This window comes from Oncorhynchus mykiss, chromosome 14 (genome assembly GCF_057628025.1).
Source record: "Oncorhynchus mykiss isolate SJ-2025 chromosome 14, ASM5762802v1, whole genome shotgun sequence".
Classification (NCBI taxonomy): domain Eukaryota; kingdom Metazoa; phylum Chordata; class Actinopteri; order Salmoniformes; family Salmonidae; genus Oncorhynchus; species Oncorhynchus mykiss.
The window spans coordinates 10585794-10611774 of NC_143035.1; the positions used below are offsets into that span (position 1 = coordinate 10585794).

The 25981-nt window shown below is 42.0% G+C and overlaps 1 protein-coding gene and 1 long non-coding RNA gene across 2 annotated transcripts in view; both read right to left on the reverse strand.

The window, feature by feature from the left end:
• LOC110488761 (uncharacterized) overlaps window positions 1-25056 on the reverse strand; it is a 91743-nt gene extending 66687 nt beyond the window's left edge. The window contains exon 1 of the long non-coding RNA XR_002468483.3: window positions 24734-25056. This is a non-coding gene — a long non-coding RNA (uncharacterized LOC110488761). The remainder of the gene's footprint in view (window positions 1-24733) is intronic.
• On the reverse strand, window positions 8629-10455 carry LOC110488760 (transcription factor Sox-3). Its single transcript, XM_021561106.3, has one exon. It carries the CDS (start codon window positions 10216-10218, stop codon window positions 9316-9318), a length of 903 nt encoding a protein of 300 aa, XP_021416781.1. The 5' UTR covers window positions 10219-10455; the 3' UTR covers window positions 8629-9315.
• Window positions 25057-25981: the final 925 nt, after the last annotated feature.

Sequence of the window (25981 nt, forward strand, 5' to 3'; positions counted from 1 at the left end):
CTGTATGTTATTTGATTTCCTTAAACAGGTTATGATAGAGGTACACTACATGGTCAGAAGTATGTGAGCACCAGGGGGCCTCCCAAGTGGCACAGTGGTCTAAGGCAAGAGATCCTGGTTCGAGTCCAGGCTCAGTCCAGGCTCTGTCGCAGCCGGCCACGACTGGAAGACCCATGGGGCTTGGCATTGCGCATGGTGATCAAGGCTTGTGAGCAGCTGCTCGGCTATGGAAACCCATTCCACAAAGCTCCCGACGAACAGTTCTTGTGCTGACGGTTGCTTCCAGAAGTATTTTTTTAACTCAGTAGTGATTGTTGCAACCGAGGACAGACGTTTTTTACGCGCTACATGCTTCAGCACTCGGCGGTCTCATTCTGTGAGCTTGTGCGGCCTCCCACTTTGCAGCTGAGCCTTTGTTGCTCCTAGAAGTTTCCACTTCACAATAACAGCACTTGCAGTTGACAGGGGAAGCTCTAGTAGGGCAGACATTTTACAAACTGACTTGTTGGAAAGGTGGCATCCTATGAGGGTGCCACATTGAAAGCCACTGAGCACTTCAGTAAGTCCATTCTACTACCAATATTTGTCTATGGTGATAGCATGGCTGTGTGCTCGATATTATACACATGTGAGAAACAGGTGTGGCTGAAATTGCCGAATCCATTCATTTGAATGGGTGTCCACATACTTTTGTATATATAGTGTATCTATGCTAACGTACAGTGCCTTGCGAAAGTATTCAGCCCCCTTGAACTTTGCGACCTTGTGCCACATTTCAGGCTTCAAACATAAAGATATAAAACTGTATTTTTTTGTGAAGAATCAACAACAAGTGGGACACAATCATGAAGTGGAACGACATTTATTGGATATTTCAAACTTTTTTAACAAATCAAAAACTGAAAAATTGGGCGTGCAAAATTTGGCAACAATGCAAAATGTTATGTTTGGCGTAAAAGCAACACAGCTGAACACCCTGAACACACCATCCCCACTGTCAAACATGGTGGTGGCAGCATCATGGTTTGGGCCTGCTTTTCTTCTGCAAGGACAGGGAAGATGGTTAAAATTGATGGGAAGATGGATGGAGCCAAATACAGGACCATTCTGGAAGAAAACCTGATGGAGTCTGCAAAAGACCTGAGACTGGGACGGAGATTTGTCTTCCAACAAGACAATGATCCAAAACATAAAGCAAAATCTACAATGGAATGGTTCAAAAATAAACATATCCAGGTGTTAGAATGGCCAAGTCAAAGTCCAGACCTGAATCCAATCGAGAATCTGTGGAAAGAACTGAAAACTGCTGTTCACAAATGCTCTCCATCCAACCTCACTGAGCTTGAGCTGTTTTGCAAGGAGGAATGGGAAACAATGTCAGTCTCTCGATGTACAAAACTGATAGAGACATACCCCAAGCGACTTACAGCTGTAATCGCAGCAAAAGGTGGCACTACAAAGTATTAACTTAAGGGGGCTGAATAATTTTGCACGCCCAATTTTTCAGTTTTTGATTTGTTAAAAAAGTTTGAAATATCCAATAAATGTCGTTCCACTTCATGATTGTGTCCCACTTGTTGTTGATTCTTCACAAAAAAATACAGTTTTATATCTTTAGGTTTGAAGCCTGAAATGTGGCAAAAGGTCGCAAAGTTCAAGGGGGCCGAATACTTTCGCAAGGCACTGTAGCTCCCTAACCCTGTTTCCCAATCGGCTGTGTATGTGTGTCATCCACCAATTACATACAATCATCCTCCCAAACAAGTTCAAGTGAACGTCAACAACAGGGCTTTCTGTGACACAAACCAAAGAATCCCTGTAGGGAGAACCCTATAAAAATATCACCTCGCTATACCAACAACCACCACCCCCAGCGAATTGTACCTTCCCAGCCCTGGGTGTGATTTGTGTTTGTTATCATTGTGGACAAAGGGACTGTAAAGCCTGTCTCATGTTTGATGAGTCTCATATTCACACACACCTGCCGTGCAAAAACAAACAGGGCTGGGGATTCAGGAGAATGTCATTATTTAGGAATCTAATCTGTATTTTTTATATAAATGGAATCTTATTGAAGGATCCAGACATTTTTCACTTGGTTTGGAGAAACTTACCTCACCAGCGAATTCACTTCCTGAGCCTCACTCTGGAGTTCCCGGGTATCAAAAAACATTAACAAAGAATCCAAAAACATCCAAATGCATCCTTTTACAAACAGCAAAGCTCTCAGTATAGTGATGCAGGTCTTCAGATGTTGTACACGTGAAGTTGTGTCATTCTCACTTCTTCCTGGATGTTTTTGGAGTCTTTGTTCATGTTTTTTGAACGCCCTGGATCCCTAGAATAAGGTTCAGGAAGTTCATCGGAATTGAAATGGCAAAAAAAAAAGTGTTTGGACAGATTAGGTTCCTAAATAATGAAATATTGAAATTGGGAGCTGGGTGTTGTTGAGGAAAGGTAGCTCTAGTGACATCTGAGGTAATCTGGCTGGTAGCATGGCACGCCCCCACACTGGTGAGTCATGGGAGAGGCACGCATAAAGTCAGGAGTGAAAAGGAGATACTCCTAAATAATGAAATATTGAAATTGGGAGCTGGGTGTTGTTGAGGAAAGGTAGCTCTAGTGACATCTAAGGTAATCTGGCTGGTAGCATGGCACGCCCCCACACTGGTGAGTCATGGGAGAGGCACGCATAAAGTCAGGAGTGAAAAGGAGATACTCTGGCCTGCCTTCCAACTATGTCTGAGTGGGCAGGTGGTATAGGACTATGCTGAGTATAGCATGCCAATTGAAGTTATAAATTTAAATTAAATTCATAAATAAAGTTTGCACTTGTTGTCTATCGGAATTTCGATTTTCCTGTTTTTATTTTCGTTCATATTTTTCCTGAATAGAATTTACATTTACCCCAACCCTGAATGACTGGATATTATTAGTCACTCTAAGCCAGAGACAGTATGTCTTCATTCTGAGATTCCACAGGCCTTATCAGGAGTCTCAATCGAAGCTGTTAGGCAACAATCCTAGATTAACACGCTCAAAGACTGCCAACTGTTTTCGCCCTGTTAACAGAATATCACAGTAAGAAAATGGTACAGGCCTAGAAATAATATACACAGTGTGTATGTTTGATTGAAAAAAAAATAAAACCATTATTTTAAATTGGATTAATTCAAAGAACCATTCTCTAACACACACGTCTTCACATTTACACCTGATTGCTGTCCAATGTCTATAAACCTTTCATTCTAATCATTTTACCGACTGACATCAATGGAAGTAATTTGGTCCTAAGGCTCTACTCTGATTCTGGAGTGGCGGTGGCTTTGCCCTTTCAAGCGTCTCCCAATCTGCATTCTTTGTGTTTGTGTAACGCACGGCAATGCAACCATAAGCTATAATTAACAAGAGACATCTGCATTACGGAACACGTCTGTTGGAGGCTTGGTGCTTACAGTGAATTCAGAAACTATTCAGTTAATTTCCCTTTTTCCACATTTTGTCACGTTACAGCCTATTTCTCTAATGGATTAAGGACATCAATCTACACACAATACCGCATAATGACAAAGCGAAAAAAGAGAAATACCTTATTTACATAAGAATTCAGACCCTTTGCTATAAGACTCAAAATTGAGCTCAGGTGCATCCTGTTTCCATTGATCATCCTTGAGATGTTTCTACAACTTGAGTGGAGTCCACCTGTAGTAAATTAAATTGATTGGACATGATTTGGAAAGGCACACTGCCTATATAAGGTCCCACAGTTGACAGTGTATGCCAGAGCAAATACCAAGCCATAGGGTCGAAGGAATTGTCCGTAAAGCTCAGAGACAAGATTGTGTCGAGGCACAGATCTGGGGAAGGGTACCAAACATTTCTGCAGCGTTGAAGGTCCCCAAGAACACAGTGGCCTCCATCATTCTTAAGTGGAAGAAGTTAGGAACCTCCAAGACTCTTCCTAGGGCTGGATGCCCGGGCCAAACTGAGCAATCGGGGGAGAAGGGCCTTGGTCAGGGAGGTGAACAAGAACCCAGTGGTCACTCTGAAAGAGCTCCAGAGTTCCTCTGTGGAGATGGAAGAACCTTTCAGAAGGACAACCATCTCTGCAGCACTCCACCAATCAGGCCTTTCTGATAGTGGCCAAATGGAAGCCACTCCTCAGTAAAAGGCACTTGGAGTTTGCCAAAAGACACCTAAAGGACTCTCAGACCATGATAAACTATTTTCTCTGGTCTGATGAAACCATCCCTACAGTGAAGCATGTTGGTCGAAGCATCATGCTGTTGGGATGTTTTTCAGCGGCAGAGACTGGAAGACTTGTCAGGATTGAGGGAAGATGAATGGAGCAAAGTACAGAGAGATCCTTGATGAAACTCTGCTCCAGAGCGCTCAGGACCTCAGACCTCAGGTTCACGTTCCAACAGGACAACGACCCTAAGCACACAGCAAAGACAATGCAGGAGAGTATTCAGGACAAGTCTCTGAATGTCCTTGAGTGGCCAAGCCAGAGCTCGGACTTGAACCCGATCGAACATCTCTGGAGAGACCTGAAAATAGCTGTGCAGCGACGCTCCCCATCCAACCTGACAGAGCTTGAGAGGATCTGCAGAAAAGAATGGGAGAAACTCCCCAAATACAGGTGTGTCAACCTTGTAGTGACATACCCAAGAAGACTCGAGGCTGTAATTGCTGCCAAAGGTGCTTTAACAAAGTACTGAGTAAAGGGTCTGAATACTTATATAAATGTGATCTTTCAGTTTTTTATTGTTTTATACATTTGCAAACATTTCTAAAACCTGTTTTTGCTTTGTCATTATGGGGTATTGTGTGTAGCTTGATGAGGGGGAAAAAGCTATTTAGAATAGGGATGTAACGTAACAAAATGTGGCAAAAGTCAAGGGGTCTGAATACTTTGCGAACGCATTGAATATCCACCCAGGAAGGGTAGGACTAGAGAGAGAACAGAGAAAATGTCAAATTAAATGTTTGGTTTATTGACTGAGGGCTGTCTATCAGTCAGTTTGGGCCATTGTGAGTGTGAGTGGCTGGACAGGAGAGGAGAGAGGGTTGGTTGGATGGATGGCTCTCAGAGGGTCAGCCCCAAAGCCCTGACCCCAGGAGGATTTGATGCCATTTTCCCACGCAGGGAGCCGACCTGAGAGGAGCTTGTTAACAACATCTGCCCCAGTTCAGAAAGATTAACCCCCACCACATTGCCCCAACCCCCACACCTCCGTACACATACACACACAGACTGACACACACAAACACACTCCTCTGCTGGCTGTCAGTCTTGCCGGACCCACACGAGTGTCACCACTCCAGACAGGCCTGCCCCAAGCTGGACATACAGGGCGCTCCAGGCCAGGCCAGCTGAGATCAGAGGGAAGGGCCTCCTGGAGATCCCAGCCATAGCAGATCAATGCCAATACATCCTAAGTCTGCTTCTGAACTGGAATGGAGCCTGATAGACAGACTAAGTCTAACATCTCATTTGAGTTTCTGTCTCACTGCAACTGTCACCTACACTATATGGCACAAATCAGTCTTAACCCATTTTCCATGTTGGATGACGCACGTAGTGACTGTTTGAAGAGTAAGAGCTTGATTTAAGTATGTAAAAGTGTGTTCATTTTTGGAACGAGGTGTGTCCTGATATAGACTTGCTGAGCAGGTTCAGGCCACATAGTAGGCGTGTGATGTCACCAACATCAGTCAGTGGGCCTGTCACAGACTTTAAGAATTACTTTTCCATTTATGACATTGATGTAGATGGAACCCTCTAAAACACCTACTCATATTCCCTCACAACACCTAGTTAACATACTAGGACGCCCATATAAGTGTGTCATGACTTGTCACAACTGAATGAAAAGACAACAGGAAAAACTGATAGAAATTCAAATTTGACACTGAAGCTCTGTAATACAAAAATGTAATACATGTACGTAAGTGGAAGAGAATAAAAAAATGCCCAGAAAAAAAATGATATCAAGCATGACGACACACACACAAACAGTTAAACACGCATTAACAAAACCGGCACAAGCACCACACAGCAGCAAATAGAATCCTCTGGGAATCCGCTGAATCCGTGTTCTACAGGGTATAATTAGGTTCGTTTTGGAGAGGGGGGTTAAACAAACAGGCCCAGTGAGGTCATAGGCAGATGGAAGTGGGGATATGCCCGCACTTGCTGAGTGTGCAGAGTGCTCCACATGACAGGCCCTGAGAGAGGCCCTGTGGGCGATCAGCGGGCAGGGGGGTGTGGGGGGGCTGACGGTGGCCAACAGCACACCAACAATGTTCTCACTGCCAGGACATTCACACCCAATCAATAGATCAGGGTTTGGCTACTTACTGTACTGTTTACGGTTTTCCAAGATCTCATTTCAGAACTAAATCAGGATTAGCCATGTTATAAGTGTCCTTGGGGGAAACAATACGGATAAAAGTTTGGCTACTTGGCTACATGTACTGTATACGGTTTTCAAAGAACTCAGATGGGAAAACAATGCATTACACCCAAATGCACCAGAAAAACTTTGATAACTCTTACATCAAATGCAGCAGTAGAACTTTGATAACTCTTGCATCATGTTTCCTGTTGGGCCTTGCTATCCAAATGGAAAAGTACCATAGAACTGAACCCTCCCCGGTTATCAAACAAACTATGAGGGCTGGAAGCCGCTCCGCTTGGGGATCACATACCAACTGACTGATCTAGCACATTTTGACAGATGGCACAGAACCACCATTCTCTCTGACTCCGGCTCAGTGCAAACACCTCTGACATGGCCGACCGGGGAGGGAAAAGCTGCTTAATTGCAAAAAAATTACTTGGAGAGGGTGATTAGCTGACGGGCGGCCGCTGGCGCACTAGAGTGATTTAAGACCCTTTCAGTGAATGCAGGGAGGTCTGGATAATCTTTCCCTCCACAAAGGTGTGTGGGGCTAATCCAGGCCGCTTTGCTGAGCTGTGGATCAAATCCCACAGGGAGTGTGGGAAGGCCAGCGGGACAGCCAACGCTCCAGCCATCTTGGTGTCCAGGGTGGCCTATCCCAGGGTGCTTTGCACCAGTATAGACCTGCCTGCTTGCTCCATACCTCTGCTGTAAGGGTGTTGGACAGAAGGAGTGTACTGGAATCTCAAGAAACATGGTCTCAGATTGTTGTGTGTGTGTGTGTGTGTGTGTGTGTGTGTGTGTGTGTGTGTGTGTGTGTGTGTGTGTGTGTGTGTGTGTGTGTGTGTGTGTGTGTGTGTGTGTGTTATAAAGAGTAAGGAATTACATCGAAATGGACTCAATCCCTTCTTTAAGTATCTTACTTCCTAACAGCAGCAATAACTAAGCAGAAACCTGAAAGAAACCTTTTCTGTGTATGAGTCGGTTTCATATTCAAGCGTTTCATTCAGTTTGTCAAGTCACATTCAAAACAAGGATGACTAATTAAATTACATAATATTTAAATGATTTAATCTAATACTTTTCAGCTTTTTAATATTCTGACAAAAAAAGATTATAAAAATAATTGTGTCTGGAAATTCATTATTTCAAAAAGCTTAATGAAGATTATACTTTGTCAATAAAATGTGTAGACCTATGAATTCCTACATGAATGGTATGTTTGCTTGTTAAGTCATTTATTCTAAACTTATTGACTAATATATGCATATTCACACTCCTTATCCAACCAATTGAACATGTTGGTGATAAACCGTGTGCAACAAAGGAATGGGTTTACAGGTATAGGCCTATATCCACATTTGTATCTGCTACTATTGTAGGGGAGAGTGGGGTAAGTTGAGCCAAAGGGGTAAATTGAGCCCCCCTTGTTTCTTGGAAACCATACAGGAAGTTAATCATGTGACCAAATATTTAGGAAGAAGTCATCATTTTATGAAGTCTGAAGGAAGAAACCACATGGAAAAAGTTGGTAAGAAACTAAAGTTAAACTATTGATTAAAGCGGTCCAATAGGCCTAGAAGTAAGAAGTCAAATCCGGGAGAGAGTAAATTAAACAATTTCCCTAAGTATGGAAAAATGTCAGTAATAACTTGGAATGGTTAGGCATACTTTTTATAGGCCCATTATCTTTTACATTGAGATATTTAAAAGGTGCAGCGTTGTTTTCCTACGTCCCAACAAAATTGTACAAGTCAGTAGGCTAGGCATTGATACCCCTGATTTAGGAATAGGCCTACATATTCATGGAGTCAAAAATGTACTCCGCAACCAAAATTCATTAAAATAGGCCTGTATTTAGATAATTGGAAGAGATTAAGCTAGTCATTAAATTTAACAGAATTATCCAAAATATTGGGCTACACGCTACTTTAGACCTAGATTTCACATTGAGTACAGTAGGCCTATTTGAGGAAAACTTGAGTCATAGACTGCATTCATCCAGCATGTTTGAGTTTATTAGTCACACTTCGTTACACCCATCTTCTAAGATAAATCACTCGCTGTTCAATGTTATGCTCATTTCATTCTGTGAGGCGGCATCTCCGAGGACACCTGACAGATTTCACCCATCAAACTCACGTCATATCCCCTATAGACAAGTACAACACAGGTGGCTCATTCCCCCACACAATCACCAAAAAAACATAGGAGTCTGTAATCTTGTTTCATACAAATTTATTCATCATTTAAAGAATAGAGGATGGTCTTAAAGTAGAAACGTCAGTTTTAAATAAAACCTCTTGGCCCATGATATGGGTTAACCTGACACTGTCAAAACATCACAGAAAGGGAAATTGTCACAAAACAAAAAAAATGGAACATGACGTAGGCCTACAGAGGGTTCACAAGCTTAAAAAACAACGTACTATAAATAAACTTGCGCTTGCGACCCGCACAGTCTTACATTTCATTAAAACCTAGGTCATAAAGAAAAAGACTACAAAGATTGACACAGCCGACACAAACGGACATTCTACAAATTAAGTGTAAACATTTATGATCCAACTCTCCATCCAGCTTTTCTGAAATACAATGGCGTCTTCATGAGGCCATATGCCTTTTTCATAGAGAAAAAAAATGGCATTAAAATATAGAAGTCCATTTCTCCTACAGAATTTGATTGCGTATACTCATGATAAAAGACTCTTTGCAATGCAATTTACTCTGGTGGGCTCAACATTCAACTTCAGTCCAGGATATGTAAGTTTTAAAAATGCTTTTAACATGGACAACTCATTGAGATAAAAAATACAATTTCATTGTTTTAAACAAAACTACTGAACGTCGACTCTTTTTAGCAATCAAAATGTTCAAGTATCCGAAGTACTTAAGTTTAGTCATTTTTTCAAATGTGGGTTAGGGGTAGCGTTCCGTTCACGCCAGTCCCCGCGGTCTGATAGTGCGGATGTACACTGTGTAACCGACTGGTCTGAAGGGAAGAGTGATCCGCGCCGTCTCCCCCCGGAGGCAGGTACATGCTGATCATATCCCTCAGATCCCCCAAACACGCTCGCTGGGAGTGGGAGGTAATTGCCGGTGGAGGTGAGCTCGGCTCGGTCTTGCACACGGATGCCATGGAGCCCAAGCCCATGGCGTTGGAGGTCTGCTGCGTGTATGCTGGGGACATGCTGTACGTGGACGCTGCGTTCATGTAGGTCTGCGCCGAGGACATCATGGGGTACTGGAGCCCTGCCATCTCATACCGGTGCATCTGCTGGATCTGAGGGCTGTTCATGCTGTGATGCGGAGGGTAGGCCAACTGGTCCTGCATGAGGGAGTACGCACTGTTTGTCCAGCCATTCATGTGTGCATAACTGTCCATCCGCTGTCCCACCGAGACGCCGTTGTTAACAGCGTTGGCACCTGGCGCTAGAAGTCCTCCTGGCAAAGAATACTTGTCTTTCTTGAGCAGGGTTTTGGTCTTCCTGCGGGGACGGTATTTGTAATCCGGATGCTCCTTCATGTGCATGGCGCGCAGACGCTTGGCCTCGTCGATGAAGGGTCTCTTCTCTGCGTCGGTCAAAAGTTTCCAGTCTGCACCGAGCCGCTTGCTGATCTCAGAGTTGTGCATTTTAGGGTTCTCTTGTGCCATCTTTCTCCGCTGTCCACGGGACCACACCATGAAAGCGTTCATAGGCCTTTTCACCCGGTCCTGGTCGTTGGCACTGTTGTTCTTGTTGCCCGCAGCGGAGCCCGAATTGGACTGCGGGAGCGGGCTCTTGATCTCGGTTTCCATCATGTTATACATTCAAACGGCTTTTAAATGTAAACTCTCAGGCGCGGAAAATGTATAACAAAATGCCCTCAGACTAAAAGAGAGGTAGAAATAGTACTGACCACCAGTCTCATGTGAGGAAAAAAAGTTGTCAAAAGAAGCTTAGGTATTGCTAGTTTGCCAGGTGCTTCCAATGTCTCACTTCTCGTCAGCAAGCTCTGTTCACCACGGCTCTAAAACAGAACTCTGCAAACTTGTCCGCCAACCTCAGCTGTTATTAGTGCCTGGGCCATGTGATTTGGATTGACAGTGTAACAATGAGTGGCTCTCGACCAATCACAGCGCTCTGTTTTGGGCTGAGTTGGAGAGAGATATATTCAACTTTATACATAAAGAACACGTTATAAGGCAGTTAAATTATATTTTAGTTCATCTAAGTAATTAAAGCGTACTCTAAATGTATATCTGTATTTTGACATGTTAAAATGTAGGTTACATGCATGAAACGTTGTAGAATATGTCTGAATCCGGAGTGAAACAAAAGGAATCTTAGCCTGTAACGTTTTAAAATAAAACGAATAGATTTGATGGAACGGATCTCCTCGACAATTTAAATTGATCATCAAATATATTAGCCTAATAGTTCAATATATAGGTTGGAGTTTGTAAATGGTATAGACTTGTAAGTGCTTTACAATTTTACACGTAACACTTGCGTATAAAACTATTATAAATGAATTCTGGCAAACCCTGTCTATATATAGAGCAAGTGCGCCAGGCGTAATTTCTTAATTTGTAAACGGTCTTGGTAAAGAAAAAGGTGGAAATCAAATAATCCCATTCAAGTGGCGACATGGAGGCGGGGTTCCAAAAGGCCTAAATGAGTGCAAGGCAAATATCGAGGCAGAAAAGTGGTATTCTCTCCCTTCATTCATGAATTCTCTCACGTCCTTTAAATATCAAGATAATACTATTGTCCTGGACTGGCATCTATAGGATTTGAGGTTATCGTGCTCCCTCATACGGAAGGGTTTGTGTCAATACCATTTCAATTACAGCCAATTCCAGACGCCAATCTGTTATAAAAAAGGCCTATTGAAAATTTGTCTGATTATCATTTTCAAAGTGGAGATTTGTCATGAATTTAATTAGAATTAATTGATTAAATTGTTAATATGTTGACAAATTCTGATTAATCAAAAAAGCATCAACTTGAACATTTTGGAAATATAAATGTGGGTTAATTGGAATACACTTCAAATGTGCGTAATTGCCACAAAAAAACTGGATTAAAATGTCAGTTTACCGTGTCCGTTTATATTTGCAAGTGCTACTTCACTTGCTATTTCTCCACTAGTTTTGGTTTATCTCAGTAGCAAGTTCTAAAAACAGCCAAAATTGGGACTGGCACACCGGTGAAAGACAAAACCATGATACATCAACGACCTCTTGTGGAGAGAGGACTGCCTACAGCTCGAACAAAGTACCTCCTCGAAAAGTTTATTTTGAATGGTTGATGGGCTCTGAGAAAATTAATATTCCGATTTTCCTTGTCGTAAAATTCGACAGCTCGAGTGCGTAAAACGTTTTCGCTCTGTAGCGCTAATAGTTATTAAAATGGTCACCGCGTATAGTCACTGATTTACATGTGTTGCTTTACAAACGACCCGAAACACCGCTCCTGTTGAGCAGTTTAAACCGATATGACATTCTCTTGCAGCCCTCAGGCAAACTTTACACCTGCTAATGACTACAAGCCTTCGCCAGTCGAAAACGTCCTCAATTAACACCTCCGCCACTCAATATTGAGTACCACAGATCTGTGAGCAATCTAGGGTTTCAAATATTCATGAAAATGAATTCTCCACACTAAAGACTTCACGATTTCACCTAAAGAAGTTCAAAATCTCAATTTGCATCTAACATATTGGAGTTGTGTAAGCATATGTATGCTTATGAATTGGATTTCAAAATCGAAAACATTAAATATTGTAACCTTTTTTCAACAATTATTATCAAGGCTTGAAAATACACAGGCCTGACATTAAATAATATATCCATAGGCCTACCACATAATAACAACTTGATCTAATACCTTTGACGATGGCGAACATTGAAAATGTGTCTATAGGGGATAATGAATGGAATCCACATTTAAATCAAGTCCGTCAGAGAAAGAGTACATTTAATTTAGTTGAAGACAAAATAAATGAATAGCCATAGAAACGCAGTTCTACACTTGCTATCCAGCTCATAGATCAAAATATTGATTTGCCTCGACGTTAAATCAATTGAGAGCAGACATCACCCCGCGCATTTCAGTGAAAAGCTGTGTTGATTGGTCCGCCATTAACAGAGCACAGGACATGTCGCTGAACCTCTGTGCTTGAGTTAACCGATCTAATTCTCAGAAACCAATCATTTGTTTATCTGGGAAGATTCAAAAACGGATCCGCTTGTAATCGTTTTATGGACATCGACCAGACAGCGGGAAAAGAAAATCTCGGGGCTCAGTAAGGAGGACCTATGATGTGTACCGAATTTCCTAATTAAGGACAGTGGATGGCGAGGAGAACCACCAGCAAAGCCTGGCAGTGTTCGGCCTCAGCGAGTTCCATGACCCTCAGGCCCCAGAGCGTCACGGCTTTCAGAATCACACTGTTGAACATTCACAAATGTATTCCAAATACTTTCAAGTATATAGAGTAATGTGCAACGAGCATGCAAACAATAGTAGCCATATCTGATAGTTTATTTCTGAACAGGACCTTCATTTTAATTTGATTAACTTGTCATGCATCACCAATAGATGCAGCAATTGAGTGGCAAATAAAAAAAAGCCTATTTTATAAAAGTGTCTTCAATATAGTATATCATCCAAGACACACACAGGTATTTTCTGTGAAATATCCAACTAAAGCCTCGTTCGATAACCTGCCCCAGCACCAACAGAAGCCCTGTTATCAACAATTGGCCAATAGCTCCCATTCATTGACAAGAACAGGCCAACCAAGCCTGTTTTTTTTTAATAGTCCAATGTATACAAAAATATATTTTTAAATTAAATGTATTGGGTAAAAGCATATTCTCCAGATGGTGAATTCAGGATAAAACACTATAGCCTACACTAATACATTTGCAACCCTTCATGTTGTATAATCTCTATTCCAGTGATTATCTGAATCTGGTTAATGAGCAGTAAATAAACAATATCAAAATGGCAGAAAGCCCCGCTATCGCATATCCGCACAATATGATAAGGGGGTAGATATACTAAATAGTATATAATGAACAACGCTATTTGCGCAGGGCTTTAGGCTAATTCAAATTCATTCTACTTCGGTCTAATTGACACAAAAGCTGCATTAATTCCAAAATTGAAAGGAGACGCAGTTCCCTATGCAAGCTTAGCGTAACTGACTGAATAAAGCTTTTGGTCAGAGAAATTGAGTTCAGGACGGACAATGTGCTGGCGCGGAGCTGCAAGGCGCATGAAAAACATAATATCCCCACTGAAATAAATATATTAGACGTGGCCGTTTATGCGTTTATCATTTTTAAATAAAGACTTTTGGCTGATTTAAACCCCCCAAATTGAATAGAGAGGTGTATCTGTGGTATTTAACTAGCCTTATTAATATCACTGTAAATAAATCATTGTGGTGGTTTTAGGTGCTGGCTGTAAGGGTTTGTTGCTTGGCATACAATGAAAGAGAAAATAACTGTGTTCTAAATGTGAAACTGATTCGCCAGTTCTCTATTTAATCCATAAGGGAAAACTCTACATTTGGCCTGGGAAAATATGGATATCCCCTCAAACGGACTATAAACCATTGCATTAGATGTCCATTTAAACCCCACGGCCTCTGGAATCAATAACTTTTTTTTGTTTCAGCTCAGTGACTGCGGACAAGGCCTTTGAGAAACAGTAATTAATAAAGAATGGGTTTTCAATTACAACCACAATAGAGACTGTCTCATTAAGATTTGCATGATTTTTGGACCAGGAATGCAAATGAAGATGCAATTTACGTGCGGTCTGCTGTTCCCATTGTGCCAGTGTGAACGGCTGCGTCCTAAAATAATATGGATGGGTCACTTCAAGGAAGGGCAGTACAGTGGATTATTACCCTCGTTTATTGTAAAAGTCATAACATTAGAACGAAGTCATTCTCCTGTAGATGTTTAATGTTATTAACCGCATGCGTTGCTGCATATAGGCTATATTTTCATGTGTTTGATGTCTGGATGTAATGCAGGGTCATTTTAGCTTCTAATCACATTTCACCAGACATTACATATCGTGCCTATTGCATTGACAAAATGACCACAACTTTGAATCCCCCAAATTAAAGATTTCTGCAAAGTTAAATAACCAGGATACACACTCCGTATGTCTATGAATAAAACTAAAGGGCTTACATTATTGTTCATTAATTTATAACTGAATGTTAATTTACATTTAGCCGGCTCAGTATTCCAATTTCTATATTTTTGTACAGTATGTTTTCAGTCTGCTGTCTGTAGACCCTTTTAAAAATGGCATAATGTGCCATACATAATGTGCCATGCATAATAGTCGATGGAACACCAAAGGTTATCACAAACTGTGTGCAGACAATATTCTTCAATTGTGCGTATAATTATTTTTATTTATTTTTTACTAACGAGCAACAGCATCACTGCAGCAGACGAGAATTACTGTCTGTTTATTAATCCTAATGATATCACATCAGTTTGCATAATGTGCGCGGCAACTCCTACGTCACTGTTGTAGCCAAGCATATCAAGCAGTAGCCGACAGTGAGCAGCCGTGATTAATTTGTGCACGGTTCATTTAGCTGGCATCTTTAAGCATTTATCTGTCACATTAGCAACATTTCGAAAAACAGTCTATGTCAAGGATTGTATGCCATCTATAAATACATATTTGGGAAATATGTGAGGGTCAATTTCCAAAAGAAAACAAAAGACTGTTCTCTCTCTCTAAAACAATATAATGCCCAAATTTTGTTAACACATTGCAGAGAACAGACAGATCGAACAACTCCTCAACATTTGGTCATTCCATAGGCTAAAGATACAAGAGATGCCTGTATGTAAAGTATCACTGCTCCCAATGCATCACATAGTGTGTGTAAATGAGGGCTGGGGGAAGTGGGTTTCATGACTAAACAAGCTGTGTGATTGTGAACCAGAGGAGGAGAGGCAGTGTCTGACTGTTAGAGCATCATGTCATTGAAAGCCATGTCCATGACCCAGTCAGTCATTAGATGGAGGGACTGTCCGTGACACCTTCAAAAATAAACAAAACCAACACTCAGAACATTACTAACTTCCCCTTTTCACAGAGGGCCAATGACCTTTAGTGGCGTTTCATATGTCTGTTGGAGCTAATGGAGAGAGGTGCATTTTTTTCCACTGCTGCAGAAGAGTCACTTGTTGTGTTTTCATTGCACCGGTGAGGCTCAGCTCTGAGGCATTATATTATGTCCAAATTGCACCTTGGGTAGTGGGTACGGCCCAGTACATCACTGGGTCCAAGCTTCCTGCCATCCAGGACCTCTAGAGGAAAGGAAGACTCCAGCCACCCTAGACTGTTCTCTGCTACTGCACGGCAAGTGGTACCGGAGCGTCAAATCTAGGTACAAGAGGCTTCTTCTACCCCCGAGCCATAAGCCTGCTGAACAGCTAATCAAATGGCTACCTGGACTATTTGCATTGACCCCCCCCCCCCCTTTTTTTTTACACTGCTGCTATTCGCTGTTTATTATCTATGCATAGTCACTTTACCCCTACCTACATGAACATATTACCCAAATTACCTCAACTAACCTGTACCCCCTGTATATAGCCTCGTTATTATTTTATTGTTGCCCTTTTATTTTTTTAAATTTTAGTTTATTTAGTAAATCGTTTTCTTAACTGCATTGTTGGTTAAGGGCTTGGAAGTAAGCGTTTCACGGTAAGCTCTACACCTGTTGTATTCGGCGCATGTGACAAATAAAATGTGATTTGATTTTGTTGGGGCCCCTGGAATGTAACCCTCTCAATTGAGCTGGGACGCAAAGACAACATGCAACATGTTATGTCCCTCCTGTAGCGGTCTGTGAGGAATGCCTGAAATGGAGGCTTGTTTTTTTCCCCAGCAGCCCAAGCATGTCTTTGCTCATTGTGTTCCAATGTGAGCAGGGCCGGGCCACGGCTGCTGACACACACAGTCCCTGGTGTAATCTCTTTAACCCACCACTGTCATCAGCAGACAAGGCGTGACCACCCAGCACTCTCTCTGCTCCATCTCAATTAGCCAATAGAGTGTCCTGAGGCTAGCCACTTCTGGGTTTATGTGTCTTATTCGTGGCTGCATACATAAATACATTTTCTCAGGCACACCCACAGACTCACTTACTCACCTATACATGTGTGACACGCACGCACACCTGCACTGAGGAGCTACAACTCACTTCACCTTTGAGCTTCAACTCTCAGGTCTAAATGGACTGTAGCAATAGCTTCTTCCTCTCCGGAAAAGGTTATTTCAAATGAATATCCTGAACACTAAAGTGTAATGGGTTGTTTACTTGTGTTTTAGAATAAATAACACACTTAATGTGTGACTAAGTTGAATAGACTGAGTTTAGGAAATCATTTAGTAATTCCTGAAGGACTCCTTAAAGGTCCAATGCAGCTGTTTTTACCTCAATATCATTTCCGGGTAACAATTAAGTACCTTACTGTTAAATGTTTAAAAAGGGTCCAAAACTAAAATGGCCTCTTAGCAAAGGGACATTTCTCAAGCAATAATTTTGCTAGAACTGCCTGGGAGTGGTTTGTGTGGGGAGGGGGTAACTGAAAATGAGCTTTTATTGGGAAAGAGGTTTGGAACTCTCCTTCTTATTGGTCTGTTAACTAATTTACCGCATGGTGATGTCACCATAGAAGGCAAAACACCATCCCACCAAAACAGGCTAAAATTTCAGGCAGTCTTTTCACACATATCTTAAACTAAAAGGGCATTATTATAATTTTCACAATTTCACAGCCTTATTCCAACCTCATAGTGTGGAAATATATATAAAACATAGGTAATCACGTTTTTGACTGCACTGGGCCTTTAAGTAAAATATGCATTTCATATAAGGGTTATTAACCAATGAAACTCAAAGTTATAATTAACATATGTCACACAAAAAGGGCATTAGAGAAGAAGCATTTAAAATGAACATACCATTTCTTTTTTCTCCCTGGAGGTCATTTTAAAACAATAATCCCTTACTTTTAGTATGGATGATTTAAAAAACAGCCATAAGAACACATTTGGTATATGGTGCATTAAATGAAGAATTACCCTGCATTATAAGATCACGACCATTGAAAGCTAATTTCGATTAAGTTTTAATTAAGCAGAACTTTTCTATAAATATGCTCATTGCTTCTGAGCTAGTGAGTCAAGCCAGGGGTTCTAACAACCCATTGTTTTAGAATGAGGACCTAACATGACTACTTCCATGTTTGTTCAGAGCAGATTCTGTAGTTGACAATTTCCTCAATTGAAAAAAAAACCTTTAGATTATAATCTGTTGTAATCTCTGTCATCTCAATTGACCCTATGGGCAAATCATATCCAGTCATCTCTTCTCTGGACGAACTGTAGCCCTGTATCTGTGGTGGTCTATTAGTCTTGTGGAGGCCTTCACTATATGTGTAATGTGGCGAATACTATGCAGTCAGCACAAAAGATGTGTGCTGAGACGGAGGGGTAAGTATAGTCAGAGCCATAGAGAGTGTATATGACTCTGGGTAAGGTATGCTTAATGTCATTGTTCTAACCTAGGCTGCTGGCTTTATAACACAATACCCTGTCTGTCTGCAGCCTGATGATGCCTCCTTGTTTAGTGATGTTGCCACCTGTAAAACACATTTTATGAACCACCTCTGTCTACTCTGCATTATCGTTTTAAAGACTCTTATTGCCTGCTTCATGGTTAATTACAGCACTCATTATTTCCCATGTATCTTTTGAATCATTGGCATGTTCTACAGTTCTCCCAAAACAATAGAAACTTTCTCCTTTATTGTTTCGGAGAAAGTGCTGAATCGTCACTTTCTTGCTTCGCATCATGCCCCAGCACGTGGCTGCTTTTTGTTTTAGCCATAATTGAGATACCACTAATCTAGACCATTTAAAAAAAAAAGAAACAGTCTCTTTGTCAAGCCTTCATTAGTTTAAGATAATATTGTGAGAATGCAAAATTAATTTGCAGAGTGTATCTTTAATTAATTAAATAACCCCAATGTTGTAATATGATTAATACCATGAAGTTGTTATCTGTATTTTCCCCCAAAATAAATGTGGAATAGGAATACCTTGTGCATTAATTGCAGAAATGGATGCTTTTACAGTAGCCAAAGGTGGCTGGGGTAATTACAAAATGTAATTTAACAAATCTTTAAGAGAGAAACAAACACGAATAAATTGATATATTAATCATTAGCGTCATTTTGCCTAATCTATGCATAATTTGGGTGAAAATGACAAATCTCTGTTGCACGCCAAGCATTTGATAATGGAGATAGTGACCATACATTTAGTCTCAGTCATGGTCTCATTAAAAAAGGGCACAATTTAATTAAGAGTTAGCCATCGCCCTCCAAATACATTAATTACCTTGAGCGTGACGAGATGATTTTGGGGGATTACTGATGATTTCATTACAGCCATTGTTCTGTGCGGAGCCCAAAGTAAGGTGTGGAAGTGGGCGTGTTGACAAGATAATGGATGGGCTGGCCTCAGAAGAGGGTGCTGCTGGTGGTCACCTTGTCTGTGGTAAGGAGGCATGAGCTTAGCTCAATTTGAGAGGTGAAACAGAGGATTGTGCTCCCTGCTGGACCTCCAGAGGTAGCAACATATCAACTCACGACTTAACCAGGGTCTATTTAAGCAATAAAGCCAGAGGCATTGTGCTACATGGCCAATATACCACGGCTAAGGGCTGTTCTTATGCACGATGCAACGCAGAGTGACTGGATGGAGCCCTTAGCTGTGCTATATTGGCCATATACCACAAACCCCCAAGGTGCCTTATTGCTGTTATAACTAGTTACCAACACAATTAGAACAGTAAACAAATAATTTTGCGTCATACCGTGATATATTTAAACAATAATGCTCGAGGGCTTGTGGTATATGGCCAATATACCCGGGCTAAGGGCTGTTCTTAAGCACGACACAATGTGGAGTGCCTGGATACAGCCCTTAGCCATGGTATATTGGCCATACAGTGCATTCGGGGACTATTCAGATTTAGGTTACAGTCTTATTTTAAAATTGATTAAAATGTTTGCTTTTCCCTCATCAATGTATGCACAATACCCCATAATCACAAAGCAAAAACTGTTTTTTTCGAATTTTTGCAAATGTATTAAAAATAAAAAACTGAAATGTGACATTTACATAAGTATTCAGACCCTTTACGCAGTACTTTGTTGAAGCACCTTTGACAGCGATTTACAGCCTCAAGCTATTTTCAGGTCTCTCCAGAGATGTTCGATCGTGGTTCAAGTCCCGGGCTCTGGCTGGGCCACTCAAGGACATTCAGAGACTTGTCCCAAAGCCACTCCTGCTTTGTCTTGGCTGTGTGCTTAGGGTCGTTGTCCTGTTGGAAGGTGAACCTGAGGTCTGAGGTCCTGAGCGCTCTGGAGCAGTTTCATCAAGGATCTCTCTGTACTTTGCTCATTTCATCTTTGCCATCAACCTGACTAGTCTCCCAGTCCTTGCCGCTGAAAAACATCCCCACAGCATGATGCTGCCACCACCATGCTTCACCATAGGGATGGTGATCGGTTTCCTCCAAACGTGACGCTTGTCATTCAGGCCAAATCGTTCAATCGTGGTTTTATCAGACCAGATAATCTTGTTTCTCATGGTCTGAGAGTCTTTAGGTGCCTTTTGGCAAACTCCAAGCAGGCTGTCATGTGCCTTTTACAGCGGAGTGGCTTCCATCTGGCCACTCTACCATAAAGGCTGCAGAGATGGTTGTCCTTCTGGAAGGTTCTACCATCTCCACAGAGGAACTCTAGAGCTATGTCAGTGTGACCATTGGGTTCTTGGTCATCTCCCCTGATTGCTCAGTTAGGCCAGGCGGCCAGCTCTATGAAGAGACTTGGTGGTTCCAAATTTCTTCAATTTAAGAATGATGGAGGCCACTGTGTTCTTGGGGACCTTCAATGCTGCAGAAATGTTTTAGTACCCTTCCCCAGATCTGTGCCTCGACACAATCCTTTCTTTGAGCTCTACGGACAATTCCATCGACCTCATGGCTTGGTTTTTGCTTTGACATACACTGTCAACTATGGAACCTTATATAGACAGGTGTGTGCCTTTCCAAATCATGTCCAATCAATTGAATTTACCATAGGTGGACTCCAATCAAGTTGTAGAAACATCAAGGATGATCAACTTAACAGGATGCACCTGATGGCAACTTCTAATCTCATAGCAAAGGGTCTGAATACTTAAGTAAATCAGGTAATCATTTTTACAAATTTTCATAAATTTGCAAAATTGTCTGAACACCTGTTTTCACTTTGTCATAATGGTATATTGTGTGTAGATTAGTGAGGATTTTCATTTATTTAATCCATTTTAGAATAATAATGTAGTGTAACAAAATGTGGAAAAAGTCAAGGGGTCTGAATACTTTCCTAAGGTGCTGTATATAACAAACCCCAAGGTGCCTTATTGCTATTATAAACTGGTTACCAATGTAATTAGAACGGTAAAAATAAATGTTTTGTCATACCCGTGGTATATGGTCTACTATACAATGGCTGTCAGCCAGTCAGCATTCAGGGCTCGAACCACCCAGTTTATCATGTCTGATATACCACAGCTTTAAGCCAATCAGCATCCAGGACCCAAACTACAGAGTTTATAAAAACATTTGGTAACATGTACAACACAAGCAATAGCACATGAACGTGTGCATAGTCTACACCACAGGAGGTTGGTGGCACCTTAATTGGGGAGCGCGGGCTCGTGGTAATGGCCGGAGTGGAATAGGTGGACTAGTATCAAATACATCAAACATGGGTTCATCAAACATGGTTTCAACAACATGGTTTCCATGTGTATGATGCGATTCCATTCGCGCCGTTCCAGATATTATTATGAGCTGTCCTCCCCTCAGCAGCCTCCTGTGGTCTACATATGCAGAAAACATCATCTGGAATGAGGACAAATGTTTTGAGGTGGTTTCAACATGGAACCTATATTAGAAAATACAGCTACCTCCTCAAAAAGACACTTCCCACCACACAAGCATTAAATCAGAACTGACACCATTCTGGAAAATAAACAGACAGTATGGCATCACACTTACAGGACATTAGGTTGTGAACATTACTGACCGAGGGTAATATGCTTTTAGCAGTACTAACAATATAGGAATAGACTTAATAATGTATCTATGGTCCAGTCATGGAAGCTTTAATACTGATGGTTTGTCATGGTGCAGGTTGTGGCCTGTGTATACACTACGTTCAGAGAGCCGGTGCCTTTCACTTGTACAGGGGATCATTTTTTAAAACATTTATTTTATTTTTTCTTTAACCTTTATTTAACGAGGTAAGTCAGTTAAGAAGAAATTCTTATTTACAATGACGGCCAACCCTGACCAAACCCCAACCCGGACGATGCTGGGAAAATTGTGCGCCGCCCTATGGGACTCCCAATCACGGCCGGTTGTGATACAGCCTGGAATCAAACCAGGGTCTGTAGTGACGCTTCTAGCACTGAGATGCAGTGCCTTAGACAACTGCACCACCCGGGAGCCCGAAAATTAAATGAAGGGGATCTCAGTCAGAATGACACACACAGTTGAAGTCAGAAGTTTACATACACTTAGGTTGGAGTCATTAAAACTTGTTTTTCAACCACTCCACACCTTTCTTGTTAACGAACTATAGTTTTGGCAAGTCGGTTAGGACATCTACTTTGTTCATGACAAGACATTTTTCCAACAATTGTTTACAGACAGATTATTTCACTTATAATTCACTGTATCACAATTCCGGTGGGTCAGAAGTTTACATACACTAAGTTGACTGTGCCTTTTAAACAGCTTGGAAAATTCCAGAAAATGGCTGTCATGGCTTTAGAAGCTTCTGATAGGCTAATGGACATCATTTGAGTCAATTGGAGGTGTACCTGTGGATGCATTTCAAGGCCTACCTTCACACTCAGTGCCTCTTTGCTTGACATCATGGGAAAATCAAAAGAAATCAGCCAACGCCTCAGAATTTTTTTTTTTAGACCTCCACAAGTCTGGTTCATCCTTGGTAGCAATTTCCAAATGCCTGAAGGTACCACGTTCATCAGTACAAACAACAGGAAGCAAGTATAAACACCATGGGACCACGCAGCCGTCATACCGCTCAGGAAGGAGACACATTCTGTCTCCAAGAGATGAACGTACTTTGGTGCAAAAAGTGCAAATCAATCCCAGAACAACAGCAAAGGACCTTGTGAAGATGCTGGAGGAAACAAGTACAAAAGTATCTATATCCACAGTAAAACGAGTCCTATATCGACATAACATGAAAGGCCGCTCAGCAAGGAAGAAACCACTGCTCCAAAACCGGCATAAATAAGCCAGACTACGGTTTGGGGACAAAGATGGTACTTTTTGGAGAAATGTCCTCTGGTCTGATGAAACAAAAATAGAACTGTTTGGCCATAATGACCATCGTTATGTTTGGAGGAAAAAGGGTGAGGCTTGCAAGCCAAAGAACACCACCCCAACCGTGAAGCACGGGGTGGCAGCATCATGTTGTGGATAGAGGGAGGAAAATTATGTGGAGGAAATTCCTCCCATCATGAGGGAGGAAAATTACGTGGATATATTGAAGTAACATCTCAAGACATCAGTCAGGAAGTTAAAGCTTGGTCGCAAATGGGTCTTCCAAATGGACAATGACCCCAAGTATACTTCAAAAGTTGTGGCAAAATGGCTTAAGGACAACAAAGTCAAGGTATTGGAGTGGCCATCATAAAGCCCTGACCTCAGTCCTATAGAAGATTTGTGGGCAGAACTGTAAAAGCGTGTACGAGCAAGGAGGCCTACAATCCTGACTCAGTTACACCAGGTCTGTCAGGAGGAATGGGCCGAAATTCACCCAACTTATTGTGGGAAGCTTGTGGAAGGCTACCTGAAACGTTTGGCCCAAGTTAAACAATTTAAAGGCAATGCTACCAAATACTAACTGAGTGTATGTAAACTTCTGACCCACTGGGAATGTGATGAATGAAATAGAAGCTGAAATAAATCATTCTCTACTATTATTCTGACATTTCACTTTCTTAAAATAAAGTAGTGATCGATCCTAACTGACCTAAAACAGGGAATTTGTACTAGGATTAAAGGAATTGTGAAAAACTGAGTTTAAATGTATTTGGCTAAGGTGTATGCAAACCTCCGACTTCAACTGTACTTTGCGCATACGACAGTGCTGACTTGAATCATAGTGCCCGCACGCAAGTGTCCCACAACAGGGGTGAGATGAGGACAGCTCAATGCCCCGGAGACTGACATGTTAATGGCAGATACACGCTGCTGCTCCAGTGGAGAGGAGATGTCTCACCGACTCACTGCACTCCTCACTGACAGCAACGCAATGACACTTAGCTACCGCCAACTGGAGCGCTCTCACTTTTATATTTTATTTCTTTCACTCACTCACTCACTCACTCACTCACTCAAAACACGGACGCACGTGCTTGTACAAACACACGATCAGCAGCATAAACGCACAAAGGTATTCAGGCGTATGAAGGGAATAGTAAATCATGCCATGCATTACATAAACTGTTACGAGGGTTGTCTTTGAGGTGGTTTTGAAGTTCCATTTAGAGTCCTCTAAAAGTGGTACCGATTGAATCCATGTGAGCTAGGCTAACGGAATTTGTGTATGAATACAATTCAGTACATTGCAGTCAGCAAGCTGTATTGTGTCTGTATTTGTATTTACATATCACCAACTTGCCATTAGTTTGAGCTCTGATCTAAAGCAACACACCTGCTCTGAAAGCCATACTTTTCACATTACCTCTTCTGTTGGCCGTGTCCACCATGTGGCTTGAATTTTTGCCCTACAATTTTTACCAACTTTGTCACTCAATAGACACACAATACACAATGATGGCATCAGGACCAACAGATAATACCTTTACAGAGAATTAGATATCTGTAGTCATCTGATATTTTTTGCCAGACAGGACGTGACAATGTTTCCATGATTTATCGTACAGTAAATGCATTCCTACTCGATGAGTAGGAATGTGAGGATTTGCAAATAAAAACATTGTGAAACATGAAGGCCAAAAACGTGTTGCCCTTAGCTTTTCTGCCACCTCGGAACTACATAGAGCTATAGAGAACCGAACTCAGAGAACAGAACGAAGCGACACACACCAGCTCTCTCTACACCACCCTCCCACTTCCCTCCCTCACAACTCCCAACCACCACTAGCTCACGCACAGACACTCACCCAGCTCTGACTGGCCCCCGGGGCTCCTGCTCGCCGATCCCTGTGTGAGGTGTCACACCTTCAGGGGCTCCCAGACGACAGGGCCAGAGGCAGGGGGAGGGGAACCTGGGATGAGGATGGGTTCGCAGAGAGGACTGACGAGGGGGTGGCTTTCCCAGCTCCACGCAGACCCCAGCGGCTGGGCTGAGACAGGGACTAGAGGGACGGCTGCTCCTGCCTCCCTGATCCTGCCTGCAGCAGAGAGAGAGAGAGAGAGAGCCAGGCAGGCGCCAGTGGTGTTGCGGTGCATGCCGCAGCCAAGCCCTCCCTGCTCTGGGACCCATCTCATTCAGCCAAGATTGCTTCATACAAAAGTTGACAATACACCAGTGAAAGCCATTGTTGATATTCAACATTTTTTAAATAGCTGAGCAGAATGGACAACATGGCAGGCCGTAAAACTTGGAAAGGGAAACTGACCTGGAGCTTCCCGGTTTGAAAAGGGCTGCCTTGGAGTGGGAGAAAGGAGAGGGTTTCTGTGGGAAAAGGGAGCGCTGGTGTGAAAAGAGCACAAAAACAAAATGTCTCCGATCCCAGGAGAATGGACTACAATGCTCGTTGTGTGGCCGTGAATGGACAATACCCTTACTGGGTCAAAAGCATATTAGTATTCAACAGATTGTATTAAGAGAAACAATGCAATCCAGTGCTATTAGATCCACTGTAATACTGGATAATGCATTTCTGGATTTCTAAGACATACTCATGTCATCTGAGCAGGTTAACTAAGTACAAATACATTAGTGATCATCTGAGTTCAAACTATAAAAACCATTTGGGGACAGAAACGGAATTTACAGCAATGCCATTAGAGGCTGATCTAGCCCTAATGTCCATTGAGATAGTGACAGTCAGGGCCATCCATCCACTTCTAGGATGTTGTTCTGATGATCCTGTGTGACACGTGCTGACAGCTAATGATGTTCTGTTTCCAGTCTTTGTCACTGTGACAACCCTGCAGATTGATATAGACATTTAAGAAGCCTTTAACCTCCCATCTCTCAGAGCATGAGCGCCCAATGGGGCTTTGGACTAATATGCTAGCAATCGATAAGGCAGTCAGTGTAATGTTTGATTGTGTGTTTCTGTGTGTATGTCTGTGTTGGTGTGTGTGGGTCCGTCTGTGTGTGCGTGCGTGTGTTGGTGTATGTGTGTCTGTGTTTGTGTGTATGACTGTGTGTGTGTGTGTGTGTGTGTGTGTGTGTGTGT